We start from the raw sequence: 23,333 nt of genomic DNA, 5'->3' as shown, positions 1-23,333 counted from the left end.
TTTTTTCCTATGTTTTCTTCTAGGAGTTTAGGGTTTCTGGTCTTACACTTAAGTCTTGAATCCATTTAGAGTTAATTTTTGTGAGTGGTGTAAGATAGGGGTGTAGTTTCATTCTTTTATAATGTGAATATCCAATTATCCCAGCATCATTTATTGAAGAGACTGTCATTTCTCCACTGAGTATTCTTGGCTTGCTTGTCAAATATTAGTTGACCATATATGCATAGGTTTATTTCTAGGCTCTCAATTCTGTTCAGTTGGTCTATGTGTCTGTTTTTATGTCAATACCATACTGTTCTGATTATTAGAGCTTTATAATGTAGCTTGAAATCAGGAAGTATGATGCCTTCCACTTTGTTCTTCTTTCTCAAGATTGCTTTGGTTATTCAGGGTCTTCTGTGGTTCCATATAAATTTTAGGATTGTTTTTTCTATGAAGTTTTTAATTTTGAGGAAGTCAAATTATCAAAATTTTCTTTTATGTATCATGATCTTAGTGTCATATCTAAATCATTGCCTAACCTAAGGTCGCAGAAAATTTCCCCTATATTCTCTTCCAGAAGTTTTATAGTTTTAGCTCTTACATTTAGGTCTATTATCCATTTTGAGTTACTTTTGTATGTGGTACAAGGTATAAATCAGTGTTGTTTTTTTTTTTAACAAATGGACATCCAATTATTTCAGCACCATCCTTTTTCTACTTCATTACCTTTGCACCTCTGTCAAAAATCAGTTGTCCGTATATGTGTGGGTCTATATCTAGACTCTCTATTCTGTTCCATTGATCTTATTTCTATTTTTACATCAATAGATGTAAAATCTTATTTCTATTTACATTTTTACATCACACTGTTTTGACTATTGTCGCTTTATAAAAAGTCTTAAAATCAGACTTGACCTCCAATTTTGTCCTTCTTTCTCAGAGTTGTTTTGACTTTTCTATGTCCTTTGAATTTCCATATGAAGTTTAGAATCAGCTTGTCAATTTCTATTTCAAAAGCCTGCTGGGATTTTGATTGGGATTTCATTGAACCTAAAGATCAGCTTGGGGAGAAATGAAGTCTTAACAATATTGAGTCTTAAGAGCCATGAAAGAGGTCTAATTTCTCCATTTATTTAAGTCGTCTTTATTCTTTCTCAGCAATACTTTATACTTTCCAGTGTATAGGTCTTTCACATTTCTTGTCAAATTTATCCCTACGTAGTTCATATTTTTCTGTATCCTACAACTTTGCTAATCTTACTTAATAGTCAAGTTGCTTTTTGTAGATTTCATCAGATTTCTACATAGATGATCATATCCTCTAAGAAATAAATTCATTTTTGCTTGTTCATTTCCAACCTGGATGACTTTTCTTTCTTTCTGGTTGCACTGAGCAGAACTTCCAGTACAATGTGAATAGAAGTCTTGTTCCTGATCTTGAAAAAGTATTCAGTCTTTCATCATTAAGTGTGATTTTAGAGGTATTTCTTCTACAGATGCTCTTTGTCATATTGAGTAAGTTCCCTTCTATTCCTAGTTTGTTTAGAGTTTTTATCTCTAAATGAATAATGTCCTCTAAATGAATGAATGTCGGATTTTGTCACGTTTTTTCTCTGTCTATTGAGATGATCATACAGTTTTTCCTTTTTAATTTTTAATAAGTTGACTTACATTAATATAATTAATAGAATAATATTATATTACATTAATAAAATAATAGATTATTATTTGACATGAAGGACTCTCTTTTTTTGCCATATAAGGTAGCATTCACAGGTTACAGGGATTAGGACATGGATATCTTTTAGGGTCAAAAGATATTGCTAAATAGTGTATTGCTAAAGAGAACTGGCAACAGCAATGGATTTATTTACCTTGACCCTGATTTTTAGAGAAAATACTTTGAATGTTTCAATTGACTATTATATTGGCTATGTTTTTTGGGGGGGTTGGGGGTGGAAGGACATACCCGTAATCAAAAAGTATAAGATTCCCTTATTTGTATTTTTACCACAAGCTCTACAAAAAAAAAGTTAATATGTATTGCTATGGAATTCCTGAACCTACTAAGATGACCATATTTTCCCTCTCAGTTAATGTAGTAGACTTTATTAACAGACTTTCTAATGTTGAATCTTTCATTGCTGTGATAAATTCAATTTGCTCAGGATGAGTTTTTTTTCATTGCTGGGTTCAGTTTGTTTATATTTTTTGTTTAGAATTTTTGCATCTATATTTATGGTGAAATTAGCTTATCATTTTCTTTTCCCATGCTTGTCAAGCTGTCTTTGCCTGGTTTTAATGTCAAGATCATATTCTTTTTCTATCTTCTGAAAGAATTTGTTTAAGATAGAGTTTATTTGTTATTAAATGTTTGGGAATATCATTTGGGCTTAATATTTTGGGGGAAAATTTTTAAACAAGTGATTCAATATGTTTAATGATTATATGATAATTCAAATTTTCTTTCTCTTCCTGAGTCAATTTAAAAATATTTTTTCTAACAAACTTTCATTTCACCTAATTTTTCAAAATCTTTGCATAAGGTTTTTATTATATTATCTCCTTAATCTCTGCTGCACTTGTTGTCATTTCCCCTTTTTCATTTCTCATATTGAAGTTTCTAACAGTAAAGTTTTATTGTTAGTGAATGAGCTTTGTTTTTGTCTGAAATTTCTGTATCTTATCTCTGTTTATTCAAGAGTTCAAGTGGACAAAACATTCTAGGTTGGCACTGATTCTTATCAACTCTTTGCAGATAGCATCCACTCTCTTCTGGCTTTTATTGTTGCTATTGAGAGCAGAACTGTCAGTCAAACTGGCTTTCATTTGTGCTAATGTCATTTCTCTAAGCCTGCTTTTAACATCTTCTGTTTGTATCTAGAGTTCTTTAATTTCACAACAACATTTCTAGGTCTTAGTTTCTTTACATTTATCTTGTTCAGATTTGTTGGGCTTCCTAAATCTGAGTATTGAGTTTTATAAATTCTGAAAAATCCTCAGTAGTTTATTTCTCATCATCCTATTCTCTCTTTCTAAAATTCCAGATATTTTGGATCTTTTTACTCTAACCACTATTTCTCTTGACGTTATTTCATATGTGTCTGTGTGATATATTGTTTGGATTTTTTTTCTCTTCTAATTCACTAATTCTTTCTTATTCTGTGACCAATCTGCTCTTTATCCTGTTCATTGAGTGTTTATTTATTTATTCATTTTTTCATGTGATGCAGAGGAACTGGAAGAAGAGTCCCTTGAGACAGGAAGGCCTCTCTGAGGAGGTGACATTGGAACAGAGGCCTAAAGGCTGATAAGGACCAAACAGTCAGGTCAGGGGGAAACATTCCAGGTGGAATAAAAAGCAAGTGTGAATGCCCTGAGACAAGTCAGTCTCGGCAAGTTCTCAGACCGGACGGGAGATAGCACGGGGAAGAGCAGACCAAGACGAGGTGGGAGAAACAGTGCCAGGGAAGGGTACGTAGAGTTTTATAAGCTGTAGTGAAGAGTTTAGATTTATCCTAAGTGTGAGTGGAGGCTAGTCAAGGGTTTAAAGCACTTTAAAACAGTGCAATCTGATTTGTAGTTTTTAAAATAATTTTTTATTGAAGTATAATTGACATATAACACTCTATTGGTTTCAGGTATACAACATAATGATGTGATATTTGTATATATTGCAAAATGATCACCACAATAAGTCTGATTAACTTCTGTTACCATATATAGTTACAAAATTTTTTTCCTTGTCATGAGAACTTTTAAGATTTACTCTTTTAGTAACTTTCAAACATGCAATACAGTATTGTTAACTATAGTCACCGTGCTGTACATTACATCCCCAGGGCTTATTTGTTTTATAACTGAAAGTTTGTACCTTCTGACCCCCTTCACCCATTTCACCCACCCCTCAACCCCCCATCTCTGGTAACCACCAATCTGTTCTCTGTATCTCTGAGCTTTTTTTTTTTTTTTCCAAGATTCTACATATAAGCGAGATCATATGGTATTTGTCTTCCTCTGTCTGACTTATTTCACTTAGCTAATGCCCTCAAGGTCCATCCATGTTGTCGCAAATGGCAGGATTTCCTTCTTTGTATGGCTGAATAATATTCCATTGTGTATATGTATATATATATATATACACCACATCTTCTTTATCCATTCATCCATCGATGGACACTTAGGTTGTTTCCATATCTTGGCTATTGCAAATGATGCTGCAATGAACATGAGGGTGCATTTATCTTTTTGAGTTAATGTTTTCATTTTCTTTGGATAAATACCCAGAAGTGGAATTGCTGGATCGCATGGTATTTCTATTTTTAATTTTTTGAGGAACCTCCATACTGTTTTCCATAGTGGCTGTACCAATTCACATTCTACCAACAGTGCACCAGCGTCCTTTTTCTCCACATCCTCGCCAACACTTGTTATTTCTTATCTTTTTGATAATAGTCATTCTAACAGGTGTGAGGTGGTATTTCACTGTGATTTTAATTTGCATTTCCCTAATGATTAGTGACGTTAAGCACCTTTTCACGTCCCTGTTGGCCATCTGTATGTCAAACTGGAACATTTTTGTGAGAGGATCCACCTCTCACCAAGATGGTGTCATAGACGTAACAGGAAGTGAGGTAGAGAGAACAAGTCTGAAATTTCATAGGAAAGTGTTCCAGAACCAGGAATGTATGCAGCAGGGACTTCCACACCTGAAACTGGTATTTGGGAGAAAGAGATACATGACCACCTGTAGCACTGTGAAAAGCTGCCTAACTCAGACTGGGAAGACAGTGACTGTACCTCTAAGGAAAGGGCATTTGAGTGGAGATTTGGAGGATAATAGTCTGAGCACTCCAGGTGAAACAACATATGCGAAAGCCCTGAGGCAAAAGGGAATGTGAGGCATTTGAGAAACTCAAGTATCTCCAGTGTGGCTGAAAGCAAGGCAGAGAATGGTGAGAGGAGATTGGGGAGGCAGGCAGAAGTCGTATCATGAAGAAACTTGTAGGCCATGCTAAGGATTTTTTCTTTTACCTAAAAGTGATGGAATATCACTAACATGTTTTAAGGGGCAGGATCAGATTTACATTTCAGAAAGACCACGCTGGCTGCATGTACAAAATGGACTTCACCAATCTCCCTCTTTTAGTCTTCTAGAAAAATCAAATATGAATGGCTTTTGTAAATAAGCAGCTGTTTCTAAAATCCAAGGCATGTGAATTGAAACTTACAGTATAGCCTGTGAATGTATTTGAAGAAAGATACTTCAAACACTGCTAAAATGAAACAGAATAGACTAGCACCAATTTAAAGCAACATTGCTCTGGGCCGGCCTGTGGCTTGGTGGTTGGGTGCGCGTGCTCAGGCTTGGTGGTTGGGTGCGCGTGCTCCGCTGCTGGAGGCGTGGGTTCGGATCCGGGGCGCTTCTCTGGCCATGCTGAGGCCGCATCCCACATACAGCAACTAGAGGGATGTGCAACTATGACATACAACTATCTACTGGGGCTTTGGGGGGAAAAAATAAATAAATAAATAAAAATTATAAAAAAATAAAAAAATAAATAAAAAATAAAGCAACATTGCTCTGATGACGTATATTTGATAATTTTAAAGCAGCACATACCTTTTATGAGATCAAAGCTAATTCACTATAATTAAACAAAAATACTGTTCTTCATGGATATAACAGACTATATTTGACTTAAAAAAATCAATGACAATCCCCATCACTTAAAGCAAATCAACTCACATGATATCTGGCAGTGGTTCTCAACCTGTCGAGACATTAGCATCACTTGGACAGCTTTTGAAATATACCGATGCCCAGATCCCATCTGGTATTTTAGCTTATTTGATCTGGGAGTAGGGCCTGGGCATTGGATATATTTTTAAAAACATTCAAGGGAATTCTAATGAGCAGCCACAATTGACAATCTTTTTAATAAAGTTTATAGAACTCAGATGCCAGGTATCTTTCTGAACACAAACCGGATCAACCACTCAACTGAAATATAAGTTTTAAAAATAACTGGGGCAGGGCCAGCCTGGTGGCATAGTGGTTAAGTTCGTACACTCCGCTTCAGCAGCCCAGGGTTCATGGATTCGGATCCCGGGCGCGGACATATACACCACTCATCGAGCCACGCTGTGGCAGCATCCCACATACAAAATAGAGGAAGGTTGGCAACAGATGTTAGCTCAGGGCCAATCCTCCTCACACACACACAAAAAAAAACTGGGGCAAAGCAATATGGCTAGAGTAATGGTTTGATATTGTTTTTAAAATATTAGGTTATTCTTTATTTTGATATTTCATGAGCCCATGATGACTGGGCATTGGTTGAGTTTTCTTGCTTATAAGCTAGGGAGGAGTCTAATTTACTTCTCCTGAGTGCGTAACAACATCCTCATCCCCCTCCGAATTAAAACTTGTGTGCATCAGTCTGAAAAATGGGAAAATTGTTTTACCATTCATTCTGCTTAGAAATAACAGTAAAAACAAAAGCAAACTTTCCAAGGTACAAATACCCACACTGTCTTTCATTATCTTGTGATGAGTTAGTGCTATAGAAAGTTCATATGTTAAGGGGTGCTTTCTACGTAAGATTAGACCTTTTGCCTAGGCTCTAGTGATAGCCAGCACAGTAAAATGAAATTAGGGAAGGAAGGAGGAAGAAGCACATAAGAAATGAGGATAATAAATCAGTGGAAAAGTTTTGCTGAATTTAAAAACACTGATTTTGGACTGTTTCAAGCTGAATCTCATTCTAATGCAAAAGGTTACTTGATCCTTAAAATATACGGATATGTTTCCTTTGGTGTGCATTCAAAAGTTTTGTGCATTCACAAAACTTTTTGTGAATAAATTCTAAGCACTGCAAAGTTCTTTTACTTGGATGCCACGTTAGTATCCCCTAAGAATGTTGGATGTTTCTCACTAATTCCTTCACCACCCCTTGAAATGAAAGGGAGCTCTGAGAAAGGAAGATGCAAATCTGGTTATCAAGCAGTCCAGACATTAAATAGACTACTTATATTATTAAAGAATGGTCTTAATTTATAAAAATGCACATTTTTCCTTTTTCTTGAAGTCTAAGAACATGAACTTTGTAAGCTAGAGAGTGAAATAAAATATCAGCAAATGTTTACAAAATTAAAAGTTAACTTAAGGTTCTTCAACTTACTGTGCAATCTGGGAGTGGGATATTTCGAGCTTTTGGTCAGCACATTTGATAATTTCTTCATATGATGTAACCTGGAAAAAAATAAGCTAAAAAATTATTGTCTGATAAATTCTAGAATTTTTATTTAATTTTGTTTATTTTTTGCTTTTTTAAAAATCTCTACAAGTTGAAGTTCAATTATATGACTCCCATCAATGAAACTTTTACAATAGACAAAACATTTTCCTTATATTTGAAATCAGGGATACAATAGAAATAGAATTATAATGTGTCTATTCATCATGCAGAAAAAGTGAAGTGTCAAAAAATGCACAATTGTAACGAGTCAACTATGATCCAGTCATCTTCCACACAAGTGGTATATATATGGACTAAAGGTTATAGTGCATTTGGTTAAAGTTAAGGCAGTTTTTAAAAGGTAAACTAGAACACTAAGTTGGCAAGATTTATAATTACCCTCAAAGTGAAGTAGCAATACTAAGACCTGAAATTGCTGACAGCAGAAGGATAGATAGACACAATGTTCTTTGCTAGATTTCAGCTAAAAGGCTAATGGGGGCATCTTATAATGTCATTATGAAATAAAAGGAATCAATATAATTGTGTTACATCATCTCTCAGATCCTTTTTAGCTCCAAAATTCTATTACTTTAATATCTGGCATAGTTTCTAAAAGACAAATATTTCCGTAGGAAAATTAGTACCTTATTTATTAAGTTGCCTACATGTCTTTGATACTTGTCATTTTCTTCAATGAGTCTGTTGCAGTGGTCTTCTTTTGACTCTAGAAGATTTCCCAATTTTGCAATCTATGAAGAAACATCAGTAAAAATACTAACCTGAAACCACTGTGAAAGCATGGATGCTAAGAACAAATGAGAACAGTGAGCTATAAGTTATTCCAATATTCTCTTTTTTTTAATTTATTTTATTTATTTTTTCCCCCAAAGCCCCAGTAGATAGTTGTATGTCATAGCTGCACATCCTTCTAGTTGCTGTATGTGGGACGCGGCCTCAGCATGGCGGGAGAAGCGGTGCGTCTGTGCGCACCCGGGATCCGAACCCGGGCCACCAGCAGCGGAGCGCGCGCACTTAACTGCTAAGCCACGGGGCCGGCCCCCAATATTCTCTTAAACTGACTTGTACCGTAGGTGAATCAAGAGATGCTATGACCAGATCCTAGTTAGATTGCACTGAGAACAGATGGGCAGATTATAATGATGTTTTAGCTTTTCTCCAGTCTAATATTATGAAATAGCTTTGCAAATAATTAAACATCTGTTAGTGAATATAAATACTTATTAGCCCCAAATCTTCACTACTTTCTTTCCATATAAAATGAATGTACAGATATATTTGATTCTATCTAAAGCAAAGCACTCACGTGCTTGGTGATGAATTTCAGGTTTGATAAATATTCCCACTTGCATAAATGACTGCGAGTTATAAAAAAAGGCTCAGCTCAATGTATTTCATGTTCTGACCTATGGTCTAATTTTTATTTGCAAAAAAGACATTAAAAATTAAAAACTGTATTTCTAAAAATGACATCTAGGATTAATTATCAGGAAAGGGTATTCACAAGTGCCCTCAGCAGTTTCCTTAATTCTCAAAGCAATTATAGAAGAAAAATGACAGACACATTCCCATTAAATAACAATGTTAAGAACGGCCATCAATCTTCTAATGTTTTACATATACTTACATGTCTGTAGTGAAATAGCCTAGAGGAAACAATGGGAAAACAAATTTGCTGCAGAAATAGCAACTATTTTGTTCTTTCTCTCTTATATACATAAATTAATGGGGACAATATCAAGTCAATGGTCCTACTCCTCTGACTGCATACATTATTTAAGGTACGGAGTACAGATATTATTACCTCAATTCAACAGATGGAACCAAGGTGAAGAGAATTTAAAAGATTTTTGAAAGGATATGTCTAGAAGTGGAAAAGACTAAAATCCATCTTCATCAACCATTAGCATAGGGCTTTTTCCATTCTATTCCTTTGCATCTCCTCACTACACCCTGGAGCGTGGAGTTCCACTCTTAGCTTCACATATCTCATGACATTTTACTGAAGCAACATGGAATTCCTTTTCACTTCTGTTTTCCATTTTAGACTTCACGGCACATTTTTAATTCCTTCGATGGCTTTCAAGATCAAAGTAATAACCCTTTTAAGTCCTCAGATTGAATTTTTTATTTGCTAACCTCAGATTAAAGAAAGAAGAGCAAAAGATTTCTTAAAGAATTTTTTATTTTTTGGGGGCCAGCCCCGTGGCTTAGCGGTTAAGTGCTCGCACTCCGATGCTGGCGGCCCCGGTTCGGATCCCGGGTGCGCACCGACGCACTGCTTCTCTGGCCATGCTGAGGCCGCATCCCACATACAGCAACTAGAAGGATGTGCAACTATGACAGACAACTATCTACTGGGGCTTTGGGAGAAAAATAAATAAATAAATAAAATTATGAAAAAAAAGAATTTTTTATTTTAGAGAAAAAAGAATAGCTCTGTGAGTCAGTTTTTTGGATTATAATGAAAAGGAATCCAAAACTTTTAAGTTTCTGCTAAAGAAAGTTTAACCACTTTAAGAGTATAACTGATATACAATAAACCACACATATTTAAAGTGTATGGTTTGATAAGTTTTTACATACATATGCAACTATGAAACCATCACCACAATCAAGATAATGAACATCTCCATCACTACCCCTCCCACCAGAGCTTCCTCTTGCCTCTGGTAATCCCTCCCTCCTGCCTACCTGTCCTCCCTGACTCCATCCTCTATGCCAGCCCCAGGCAAACACCCATCTGCTTTCTGTCACTGTTGATTAGTTTGTATTTTCTAGAGTTTTATATAACAGAACCAAACAGTATTTACTCTTGTCTGGCTCTTTTCACTCAGCATAATTATTTTGAGATTCATCTAGGTTGCATGTGTATCAGTAGTTCATCCCTTTTTTATTACTGAGTAGTATTTTATTGTATGGATATAGCACAATCTGTTTATCCACTTATCTGTTGATACACATTTGAGTTGCTTTCAGTTTTTGGCTATTATAAATAAAGCTGTTAGGAACCTTCATGTACAAGTCTTTGTATGAACATATGCTTTCATTTCTCTTGGGTAAATACCTAGGAGTAGAAGGATGGTAGGTGTATGTTTAACTTTTTAAGAAGCTGCCAAAATGTTATCCAAAGTGGTTGTATCATTTTACATTGCCACTGGCAGTGTATGAGAATTGCAGTTGCTCCAGATCCTCACCAATCTTTGGTACGGACAGCCTTTTTTTTGAGATCAGGGAGGTGAAAGATTCAGCATAAGAACCCATGGATGAGGCTAAAGAGGAACTCACACACCCTCCTCCAGGGTCTGGATTCAATTGGGATATTGGGCTATTTTCCCAAATGTCCCTTCCCAGCTTTCAATCAACCAGAGCAGTCGCCTTCCCCCCAACTCCCCAAGTTTACATCTTCCTCTGTACCCTCACAGATTCCACTAACTGAGCAAACTCTGATAATCTTTGTCATCCACTCTCCTAGCTACTCCCTCCTGAACTATGTCCCCTTCATAGTTTTCCTACCTCCCCAAATCTCCAGGAAGTTATTTTGTCCCCTGTTGCCTTTTTTTTAACCTTTTGACTCCCTTCACCCATTTCTCACACCCACCTCCTGCCTCTGGCAACCACCTATCTGTTCTCTGTATCTATGAGCTTGGCTTTTTTTTGGATTCCACGTAGAAGAGAGATTATATGGTATTTGTCTTTCTCTGTCTGACTTATTTCACTTAGCATAATACCCTTGAGGTCCATTCATGTTGTCGCAAATGGCAAGATTTCATTTTTCTTATGGCTGAATAATATTCCATTGTATGTATATACCACATCTTCTTTATCCATTCATCCACTGATGGACACCTTAGGTTGTTTCCACATCTTGGCTATTGTAAATAGTGCTGCAATGAACGTGGGGGTGCATGTATCTTTTCAAGTTAGTGTTTTTGTTTTTTTCAGATAAATACTCAGAAGTGGAATTGCTGAATCATATGGTATTTCTATTTTTAATTTTTTGAGGAAACTCCATACTGTTTTCCATAGTGGCTGCGCCAATTTACATTCCCACCAACAGTGCACAAGAGTTCCCTTTTTTCCACATGCTCATCAATACATGTTATTTCTTGTTTTTTGATAAAAGCCATTCTAACAGGTGTGAGGTGATAGCTCATTGTGGTTTTGATTTGCATTTCCCTCATGATTAGTGATGTTGAGCATCTTTTCATGTACCTGTTGGCCATCTGCATGTCTTCTAATCAGATCTGAATAAATGTATTCAGATCTATTTGTTTTTTTGCTATTGAATTGTATGAGTACTTTATATATTTTGAGTATTAACCTCTTATGAGATACATGATTTGCATTTATTTTCTCCCTCAGTAGATTGCCTTTCATTTTGTTGATGGTTTCCTTTGCTGTGCAGAAGCTTTTTAGTTTGATATAGTCCTAACTTGTTTATTTTTGCTTTTGTTGCTTTTAATTTTGGTGTCAAATTAAAAAAATCATTGCCAAGACCTATGTCAAGGAGCTTACCGCCTATGTTTTCTTCTAGTTTTATGGTTTCAGGTCTTATGTTTAAGTCTTTAACCCATTTTCAGTTAGTTTTTGTGTATGGTGTAAGATAGTGGTCCAGTTTTATTCTTTTGCAAGTGGCTGTCCAGTTTTCCCAACCCCATTTATTGAAGAGACTGTCCCTTCCCCATTGTATATTCTTGGCTTTTGTTGTAAATTGACCATATATGCGTGGGTTTTATTCTGGGCTCTCTGTTCTGTTCCACTGATCTATATGTCTGTTTTTATGCTAATACCATACTTAGTTACTATAGCTGTATAATAGAGTTTGAAATCAGGGAGTGTGATGCCTCCAGCTTTGTCCTTTCTCAAGATTGCTTTGGCTACTCAGGGTCTTTTGTGGTCAAAATTCCATGCAAATTTTAGGGTGTTTGTTCTATTTCTGTGAAAAAATGCCACTGGAATTTTGATAAGGATTGCACTGAATCTGTAGATTGCTTTGGGTAGTATGAACATTTTAACAATATTAATTCTTCCAATCCATGAGCACAAAATATCTTTCCATTTATTTGTGTTTTCTTCAATGTCTTTTAATGTCTTCTAGTCAGTCTTTTTAATAGACATTCTAATAGGTGTGTAGTGGTATTCACTGTAGTTTTAATTTGCCTCTTAATGATGCTGAGTATCTTTTCATGTGCTTATTTGCCATCCATATACTTCTTAGTGAAGTGTCTGTTACAACCTTTTTGCTCACTTTTTAAATTGGGTTGTTTATTTTCTTATTATTATAGAGTTTTCAGGGTTCTTTACATATTCTAGATACAAGGCTTGTATCAAGTCTGTGATTTGCAAATATTTTCTCCCAGTCTCTGGCTTGTCTTTTGATTAAGAGCTCAATATTTTGAAGTTTAAAAAAAAATTTCAGGGCCCAGCCTGGTGGTGTAGTGGTTAAGTTCGCGCGCTCTGCTTTGGCGGTTCAGGGTTTGTGGGTTTGGCTCCTGGGTGCAGACCCACGCACCACTCATCAAGCCATATATAAAGTAGAGGAAGATTGGCACAGATGTTAGCTCAGCAACAATCTTCCTCAGCAAGAAAAAACAAAAAAAACAAAATTCAAAATAGAGAAGTTTAGGAAGATAGTCTATTAAAGTCAAACTCCTGCGGCCGGCCCAGTGGCGCAAGCGGTGAAGTGCGTGCGCTCCGCTGCGGCAGCCCGGGTTCGCCAGTTCGGATCCCAGGCGCGCACCAACGCACTGCTTGGCAAGCCATGCTGTGGCGGCGTCCCATATAAAGTAGAGGAACATGGGCACGGATGTTAGCCCAGGGCCAGTCTTCCTCAGGAAAAAAAGAGGAGGATTGGCAGATGTTAGCACAGGGCTGATCTCCTCACAAAAAATAAATAAATAAATAAATAAAATAATAAAGTCAAATCACTGAAAAAAGTCTAAAACATTTTCATGAAAGCATACCAAAAAGTATTTTTTAATATGTAAAGTAATATTTATGTAATAATTTACAGGGTAGAGTGGTGGCAACATTTTTCTTTTATAAAGGAAGGTACTACAAGATAACCTTGAACATGGTGATTTCACTAATATGAATGAAAGCTGTCCTTTAATGTGGTGTCTTTTCCTTGATGTCTCAGAGATGCAGTAATGCTTCAGAGCTGGATGCTAGGAACTGAACCCACTCCGTCTCCACCAAAAGAAAGCAGATTTGAATAAAGGAAGAGAAACTGAAGGTTAGTAAAGTGACTTTCTATGAACCTGACTTAACAGCAGGAGATATAGACCATCGTGAGACAAACAGATGAGAGTTCAGGTGAGAAGCAACACCCTAAAGCTTTGTTCTACCCTAGACCTTTCCATCCACCAGACAAGCATATTTTAAAAGCGACATGTCTGACACACTTCCATTTGTGTCCCTGTTCTCATTCCAGCTTCCCATTGCTGGGAAAATTAAGGTCCAATCTCAGGACATTTACCCCCAGGGCATGAGGCATAGAAGCTGCTAATGAATGACGAATTTATTGAGTGCTCTCCTCTAATCTCCCTGTGCTCAAGTTTTACTAGTCTACAAGGCCCAACTCCCAGCCCTCACAATGTCTTCCACGATTCTCAAACAGGGACGTCATCTGTTCTTTCTCTGAACTCCAGTCATTGGACAACATCTCCTCCATTAGATGCTTGTCACCACATCTCTTTTTTAAAAACTTTTCTCCTTTATTCCTTATAAATAGTTACTTACGTATTTTATCTTCTTTTCTACATTCCTTGGAAGCAGGGCTTATATTTGATTTAGCTTTCTGGCTCCATAGTGACTAGCATTGCTTAACCTTTCATGGGAAGTCAATAATTACTTATTTAATGAAAAAAAATTAATGAATTAGAAAAGAAGAAATCTTTGAGTCCTCACAGCATTGGAATTTTTTTTCTCTTAAAGATAAATGAGGGGTGCTGGCCGGCCCCGTGGCTTAGCGGTTAAGTGCGCGTGCTCCGCTGCTGGCGGCCCGGGTTCAGATCCCAGGCGCGCACCGACACACTGCTTCTCCGGCCATGCTGAGGCCGAGTCCCACATACAGCAACTAGAAGGATGTGCAGCTATGACATACAACTATCTACTGGGGCTTTGGGGGGAAAATAAATAAATAAATAAAATTATAAAAAAAAAAGATAAATGGGGGTATGTAATGAATTTAGTATGGAATGCCAATTTTTAATAATTTAGAAATGTGATAGACATCTCTATTAAAAAATAAATTAAGTAATCTCTTTTTCATTATAGTGGGATCCAACTGGATCATAACTTTCTAGACACCAAGATATTTTCATTTTCTTCTATCATATTTTTCCTGTTTTATCTGCCTTTATTTTTTCCAGCTTTATTGAGATATAATTGACATATAACATTGTGTAAGTTTAAGGTATACAATGTGTTGATTTGATACACTTATAAATTGCAAATGATTAATTTCCAAAATGATAACTACCATAGTGTTAGCTAACAGCTCCATCACTCACATAATTACCATTTCTTTTTTGTGGTGATGTCTTTATCTTTAGACGCCATCTAAAGTAAACTCTGAGTGCTATTTCCCAAAGCACCCCAATCATGGTTAATGTAAACACCCATTGCTATAAGAATGGTGGCAGCATATGCAACAATATAAATGTACTTCATTCACTATGAAAAATAGCACATAATTTTTTATTTCTGCATTTTGAAAGAAAAAAATCTGATTAGTCTAAACAGAAATCAGGTGGGACAATATTCAAAATTTCAAAACCTGAAAATGGAAACTTCAATTCTCTATTTTTGTAGGTGAACAATACTGCCACTATGCCAGTGAGTGACCATTTTAATAAGCCAATCTTTTGAAGGTTGATAATTTCTTAAACTTGTTAATAAAATGATGTTGTGTATAAAAATGACAGCAAAGCAACAAAAGGTCTTTCTTACCAAGAAATCGAGCTCTTCATTTAGATTGTGGTACTTATCCAGTTTGGATCCCAGTAAGACAGGTACATCTCTGACCTTCTTGGCTTCATTTGAATCAAAGTCTGTAACCTGAGATTAAATATATCTGTGCTCACTTCCAATACTTTCACACTCCTTGGAACATTGGACAATAAATACTTTATTAGTTTAACAATCAAAGACATCTTCAATGGCTAGAATAACAGAAGTGTAGAACTTACAGCTAGAAAGATTTCAACAAATTTACCAAAAGAACATAAATATCTGAAATTGTATTTTTGTATGTTAAAGACAATACACAGTAATTGTGAAACTCACCTGATTAACCTGATCTTGAAATGCTTTTTCATTAGCAATTAACTCTCTAAAAGTTGTGATTTTGTCTTTATGTTTCAGTAGCTAGAAAGAAAAAGTATTTTATATTTCAGAGAAGGGTAGGAAATAAAACTACATTTTTATAGTTTTTTATATATACAGTTATAATAAAATCATCTAACCATGCACAGTCCAATCTCTGGTCTCCAAAAGATCTACTGTTTTTATAGCTCTTGTGTAGAAAAGATCAGGCAGCCCGAGACTGCTCTCCTTGAAGAGGCCTCCTAGCCAGGCTGCCTGCCGACTGGCATCTGGGAATCTGGACAGTGGGAGGGTTTCCATCATTCCCTGATATGAACAGCTCACTGTGTCATTTGCACAAAGAATGTGGTTTATGCTAAACACTCCTTTCCTTCTGGAGGGTCTGGTATTTTGGTACGTGTTAGGCAGAAGGTGGCAATGTGAACGGCCCCCAATTAAAATCCCGGGCACTGAATCTCTGAGTTTCCTTGGTGGATGACATTTCACACGCGTTGTCACAAGTCATTGTGGGGGAATGCGGTGCAGCCTGTGTGACCCCACTGGAAAGGGCTCTTGGAAGTTTGCGGCTGGCTTCCTCTGGACTTTGCCCCCTGCGCTGAAACCCGCAAACAGCCATTGACGATTAAGCAGCTGGTAACCATGGGGGATCGGAATTTGCGAACTCAAAATATGTCTCTGCCTGAATGACATTTTGACCCCCACCCCCAATAACTGACCAAAGGAGTTTGGGAATGGGGGCCTGCCCCCAGAAAAGGCCATTGCTATAGACATCTCTGGGTACCTGGGTGGGTCGTTCGAAATCCATTCTTAGTTCTGGTTACCCTTTATGAGGCATTTACATTTGTAAAGAAAATCTCCATTTGTAAAGGTATCTTCTCCCCTGCACAAGGAAGAAGGGAGGATGGCCTTACCTAGAAACTTATCAGAATGGAAGGTGAGGACTTAAATCTGCATGAGAAACTTACTCATTGTTAATTGCGCTGTTTGGACAATATGCTGTCTGACTCCCACTAGGTTCCCATAGATGACATCTCCCTGGAGCCTGGGTTACCATGGTAATGGGTGTTTGAGCTATTTTTTTTTTTCAGGAACTGAGCCCCTTGTCCACTTCAGGCCGGACTGAGACCACCAACCCATCAACCGGGACCTTTTGACAAGAGGTTGGAACTTCACCCTCAGGGCACGCTAATGCTGCCATTCTGTGAACATGTGTCCTACGAAGAAACATGAAGCCTGACTACATTTGCACAGATCATCAATTACCTCATCTCTCCTCACCTCCAATCATTTCAGACCACCTTGTCCCCTTCCCCATAAATTCCCCTGAGTCCCTATTTTCGAGGAGGTGGATTTGAGACTTGTTCTCCTGTTTTCCTCACTGGGCTGCCTTGTGATTAAACCCTCTCTCTCTGCAATCTCATGTCTCGGTGATTGGCTTTCTGGGCGGCGGGGCAAAACGGACCTGGTGCGGTAACACGCCTGTTCCCTCTGGTGATTTTGCTCTGTGTCCTCACTGTCATCCCTCATAGCTGTGAGTGTGACTCTATGCCGAGTCCCACGGGTCCTAGCAAACCATCAAAACTGAGGGTGGGCTTGGGGTCTCCAGGAAGCTTACCCTAATATTCAATTGTTTTTATAGCCAGGCTATTGAAATTCTTCTTTACAGAAAAAAACAAACTAGCCAACTTTCTGGATGCAATTTATAATCATTTCTTATTTGTTCATTTGTTCCTTTAGTATAATAACAATAAATCTTAATATTCAATATATAAACTTCTCCAAATATCAGTGAGGTAAAGGTGTGCTGCATAGAATATTTTTTATTATGAAAAATTTCCAATATTTTTAAAAAATAGAGGAAAAAACTCAATAAACCTCATGTATCTATCATCCAGCTTCAACTATTAACAGCTAATGGCCAATCTCATTTCATTTATACCCTCAGCCACTTTCTCCTCCCTCCATCCCCCTTCACTGAATCAAATCACAGACATCATATCATTTCATCTGCCAATATTTCTGAATTATACATAAATTTACCAAGAGAACATAAATATCCGAAATAGTATTTTTGTAATATCCTGCTGTAACCCTCAACTGGGCCTAGTTTCGAAGGCTGGTTTAAGAAGAGGAGGCCAGTGATTTCTCTGCACGTCTGTTTATTCCTTGATCCTCTTCTCCACAGTTTAGCTAAGAGACAAAGAGATTCCCCAGAATACTTGCAACAAATTTTCCATCCACCTCCGTTCAGAGAAGTAATTTCCTGATGGTATGGGACTGAATTTATGACGATTCAAGATCCCAGGTTTGAATGTTTTTATTCCTTTAGCCACATAAATCTGTCACTTCTGTATTTCTCTCACATTAAAAATGGTACAAGTTAACATCCTGTTATCACCTTCTCTATTTAACTTACTCTCTTAGTTTTATCCCTCAATCTCTGCACCACTGTACCAAGAAAAGAATGATCAAAGAAATTCCAGGAGCCACTTCCCTTACCTTTGTCCCACTTGAGAAATAAAACAATTTGTTTTCAATGTCTCCATTATTCCAAGTGATGAAGTCTGAAATCACCAGAGGAATGTCAAAATACACTATTCTTCAGGAATCAACAGTGTCATGTAAAAGTGGAAAAATAATCATACCAATTTTTTGGTAGATAATGAGAGTTTTTAACACGTTACAAAACAATATATCTCCTTAGTGAGGGCCATAGCAAAGCTAATCTTGTTTCTCTTTTTTTTTCATTTTATTTATTTATTTTTCCCCAAAATCCCAGTAGATAGTTTTATGTCACAGTTGCACATCCTTCTAGTTGCTGTATGTGGGACGTGGCCTCAGCATGGTCGGAGAAGCGGTGCGTCGGTGCGCGCCCGGGATCCGAACCTGGGCCGCCAGCAGAGGAGCGCGAGCACTTAACCGCTAAGCCACAGGGCCGGCCCTGTTTCTCTTAAAAAATCCAGATTTTAGGAGGTTCCTTATACTTTTACATTACCGTTTTCTTTGACTAATTTTTTCACCAAAAATGATACAATTTTTAGAATGAAGAATAAATACAGTACCTCTTTCTCTAAATTTTTCTTTTTAAGATAGAAGCTCTTCAATTTTTGTAGTATTATATCACTCACTTGCTCACTCTCTTTGAAATGTTCAGCATCAGGATCGGTAATGTCCTAAGGGTAACAGTTTCAGAAATTACATTAAAAAGTTTTCAGTAAAGCTAAAAGGAGGAAGGAAAAAACACAAATGAAACAAATCTCCCTTCTACAATAAGTGCAATAATATTGAACTCAATTCTTCAATCACTCATCATAAGACATCACATAAAGGGTTAGTGTAGAAAGAACTCATGTAGATTCACACTGTAAATAAGCTGTTATTGGAACGAATTACTATAATCACTGGGAAGTTAACATTCATCTATAATAACTATACATGCTTACACATTAATACATAATCCCCTCTTAGCCTGGCCAGTTTACAAATCCAAATTTTAGACAAATTGTTATACCTGGCACCAGAACAATCAGACACCTTCAACAAGACTGAAGCTCTAGGTATTTCAAGGGTACCCAGCATGAAGGTACCTGTGCAACTACAATGTAAGAGTAAAGTGCACGCACTGGAGTCGGACTGCCTGGGTTTCTATCTCAGTTCTGCCACTTAACCATAGGTGAGACTTTGGACAAGAAACTCAAAACTCAACTATTCTTTTTTTTTTTGTGAGGAAGATCAGCCCTGAGCCAACATCCATGCCAATCTCCCTCTTCTTGCTGAGGAAGACCAGCTCTGAGCTAACATCTATTGCCAATCCTCTTCTTTTTTTTTTTTTTTCCTCCCCAAAGCTCCAGTAGATAGTCGTATGTTATAGTTGCACATCCTGCTAGTTGCTGTATGTGGGACGCCGCCTCAGCATGGCCCAACAAGCGGTGGGTTGGTGCGCACCTGGGATCCGAACCCAGGCCGCCAGCAGCAGAGCTCGTGCACCCAACCGCTAAGCCACAGGGCCAGCCCGAAACTCAACTATTCTAAGCCTAAGTTTTTCTGTGTTAAAAAAGCGCCTGGCAATATAAAGAATGGTATAAGGATTGAATGAGATAATCCATGAAAAGCAGGGACTGTAAATGTAAATGCCTCCAAGGACAGGCCGGGAAATCAGCAAACTGAGTGCCTATTCGGAGTTTAACCTATGTTAGGGAGAGGTGAACAGCACACGGAGTCTTTGGTCTCCAGGGCTTATGTTCCAGTGGGGGTGGGAGACACAGAACAAGCCAACAGATAGTACTTGTTTGGTGTGGGATGAGATCTCCTAAGAAGAGGGCTGATGACACACTCCATCTTTGACAGGTCTGGTAGAGAAGAAGCATCCAGCAGACAAGACTGAGAAAGAATAGCAGCCTCCAGTGAGACAGGAGAAAACCAAGCAAACATGGCGAGTAAGGAAATGTTTGAAGGGGAAAGGTGGGGTGGAAAAGTCTGCAGCAAAGAGGCTGTGCCACATTCAGATTCAAATACTTAAAAACAAAACTCTAGGTAGACACAGTCTGTGGGCCCCCTCTTGGTGATCTCTACATAAAATGCTTACCTCTGGTTCTAGCATTCAGTAAATACTAGTGTTCAACAAATTTGAGCTAAAACAAGATAGATATAAGGTTTCTGTTGGATCAGGAACACTGCAAACCCATGCCCCCAAATTCTGGCTCAGACAACTGCACTTAAGATCAAAGAATGTACAATAATAGAAGGGAAGAGGAAGAGAGAGCGCTAGCTAAGCTAATTTGAGAAGCTATCAAGTGTCATGCCCTTCAATACGTTCTCATTAAATGCAGTGCTTGTAACCTCCCAGGGCGGCAGCAAGGATCATTTCCCCTATTTAAGATGAGGAAGCTAAAGCTGAGGAAGGAAAAGTTACTTGGCCAAGTCACACAGCCAGGAAGCAGTGAAGCCAGGATTCAAACTCACCTGACACTAACTTCATTTTTCATTCTACTCACGTACACAGCTCCACAGTGCCCTCCCCCTGCCCAACAGCCATATTTTAGATTGGGTAAACAGCTCGCTAATGGGAACAAACGTTAATCACGAGGAGCAGACTGACCCAGAGTATAAGACCATTGCTATGAGAGAGCTTTCCTGAAATGTGGGAAGTACCAGATGAAGGGTTTCACTTCATGTCTTTATTTTTTTATCTTGTTATATTACCTTACTGTAGTACCTTACTGTAGACTTGTGGGAATTAGGCATTGAAGAAAGATAAATAGAAGAAAGCAGTAGGATGAAGGAAGGGCTGACTGGTTGGTTGAAGGGTCTGTATTTTGTCTTCCATTTTTTTTCTTCCATAACTTAATTCCGTCGTCTTATATTGCCTCTTTTGGTTTAGTCCAACCTTGATATTTCTTCTCCCCCAATAAAAAAATATGATTTTTTTTTTATTACCTGGCATGTGAGAAGTCCTACCATCAGAGCCAGAAGATTGTGAATTTTGGAGGCCAGCTGAGAAGTTCTTTTCACGTCTGGGGGATTCAGGCTCTCAACTTCACAAGATGAGCAATTCAGGAACAAATTAGAATGTATCATCTTTGCATCCTACATGTACACAATTCAGATTTGTTACAGCAAAGACAAAGAATCTGGATTACTTTTTAAGTAAAGTGCTGAATAAAATACCACTCTTAAAAACTCTGAGGGGCCAGCCCCGTGGCTTAGCGGTTAAGTGCGTGTGCTCTGCTACTGGCGGCCCGGGTTCAGATCCCGGGCGCGCACTGACACACCGCTTGTCCAGCCATGCTGAGGCCGCGTCCCACATACAGCAACTAGAAGAATGTGCAACTATGACATACAACTATCCACTGGGGCTTTGGGGAGAAAAAGGGAAAAAAAGGAGGAGGATTGGCGTGGATGTTAGCTCAGGGCTGATCTTCCTCACAAAAAAAACAAAAAACAAAAGACTCTGAGCAGTGGTTCTCAAACTTTTTGATTCTCAGAAACCCTTTATAGTCTTGAAAATTATTGAGGACCCCAAAAACCTTTTGTTTATGTGAGTTATAATTATCAATATTTATTGTATTAGAAATTACAGCTGTGGGCCGGCCTGGTGGCTTAGTGGTTAAGTGCGCGTGCTCCGCTACTGGCGGCCCGGGTTCGGATCCCAGGCGCGCACCAACGCACCACTTCTCTGGCCATGCTGAGGCCGCGTCCCACATACAGCAACTAGAAGGATGTGCAACTATGACATACAACTATCTACTGAGGCTTTGGGGAAGAAAAAAAGGAGGAGGATTGGCAATAGATGTTAGCTTAGAGCTGGTCTTCCTCAGCAAAAGAGGAGGATTAGCATGGATGTTAGCTCAGGGCTGACCTCCCACACACACACACACAAAAAGAAATTACAGCTGAGAACATTTAAAAATATGTGTTTGCTAATTCATTTAAATAATAAATCCATTATGCATCAATATAAATAACAAATTTTTAATTAAAAATTACCAAATTTTCCAAAACTAAAATTACTGAAAAGAGTGGCACTGTTTAAAACAAAGATACAGGGAACAGATTGGTGGTTACCAGAGGCGAAGTGGAGTGAGAGGATGGTGAAAAGGGTAAAGGGGCATATGTGTATGGTGATGGTTAGCAACTAGACTTTTGGTGGTGACACGATGCAGTCTATACAGAAGTTGAAATATAATGATGTACACATGAAATCTACATGTTATAAACCAATGTTACCTCAATAAAAAATAATAACAAAATTTTTTAAAAGAGTGGCACTGTTTATATGTTTTGCGATTTTTTTGTGTGTGTGTGAGGAAGATCAGCCCTGAGCTAACATCTGTTGCCAATCCTCCTCTTTTTGCTGGGGAAGATTGGCCCTGGGCTAACATCCATGCCCATCTTCCTCTACTTTATATGTGGGAGGCCTGCCACAGCATGGCTTGATAAGCAACGCACAGGTCTGCACCCGGGATCCGAACCTGTGAACCCCAGGCCACCAAAGCAGAGCACGCGAACTTAACCACTACCCCACTGGGCCAGCCCCAACGTTTTTTTGCGAATATTGTTAATGCTGCCTTAATGCTGGATTCTCATGTTTGCTTCACACATTCCATCAGCCATGAAAGCAATTACACCATCACATGTCACACAGTTTCTGGAAAACCCCACTGTACACTTGTGAAAGAACGAGAGTGAAAAAGGCAGTAATGTTTTCATATTACTATGAAAATACTTTTGACCCTACAAACACTCCCAGACCACACTTTGAGAAAATGAACCTAGAGTTAATGAAAAGCAAAACTAAAAGCAGAGTAAGAATGATTTGGGATATTAAAGAAATTGACTAGTCAGGATAAAACAAAGAACTTTACTGCTTTTTTAAAAGAAAGCTCAAGAAAAAAATTATTATATTGTGATAAACTTCTGTACAGTTACACTAATTCATTCAGTTTACCAATTCAAAATCCGTCATGATTTGGTTAGCAGCTATACTTTAGGTCATCTTTGCTCAGGTTGGTGGCTCTCAAAGTGTGATCCTTGGACCAGCAGCATCAGTGAGACCTGGGATCTTATTAGAAAGGCACATTCTCAGGCCCCACCACACACCTACTGAATCAGAAACTCTGGGGTGGGCCCCAGAAATCTGCATTTTCACAGCTGATGCTGATGAATGCTAAAGTTTCAGAACCACTGGATTAGATAATCCTTCCTTCTTTCTGGAGAAAAGGTCACAAAGAGAATTTTTTTAACACAAGAGAACAATAT

At 37.9% G+C, this 23,333-nt stretch overlaps 1 protein-coding gene across 1 annotated transcript in view; it reads right to left on the bottom strand.

Annotated features, from left to right (window-relative positions):
• Window positions 1-23,333, bottom strand: part of CAGE1 (cancer antigen 1) — a 45,173-nt gene that overhangs the window by 8,027 nt on the left and 13,813 nt on the right. Inside the window, exons 6-11 of the mRNA XM_058553916.1 lie at window positions 21,012-21,161; window positions 18,638-18,748; window positions 15,537-15,617; window positions 15,201-15,308; window positions 7,871-7,975; window positions 7,167-7,237 (exon numbers count right to left, since the gene is read on the bottom strand). Of these exons, the coding sequence (XP_058409899.1) occupies window positions 7,167-7,237; window positions 7,871-7,975; window positions 15,201-15,308; window positions 15,537-15,617; window positions 18,638-18,748; window positions 21,012-21,161 (626 nt within the window). The remainder of the gene's footprint in view (window positions 1-7,166; window positions 7,238-7,870; window positions 7,976-15,200; window positions 15,309-15,536; window positions 15,618-18,637; window positions 18,749-21,011; window positions 21,162-23,333) is intronic.

This window comes from Diceros bicornis, chromosome 14 (genome assembly GCF_020826845.1).
Source record: "Diceros bicornis minor isolate mBicDic1 chromosome 14, mDicBic1.mat.cur, whole genome shotgun sequence".
Taxonomy (NCBI): domain Eukaryota; kingdom Metazoa; phylum Chordata; class Mammalia; order Perissodactyla; family Rhinocerotidae; genus Diceros; species Diceros bicornis.
The sequence above is the reverse complement of the archived record's forward strand: the minus strand, read 5'-3'. Positions and strand labels throughout refer to the sequence as shown.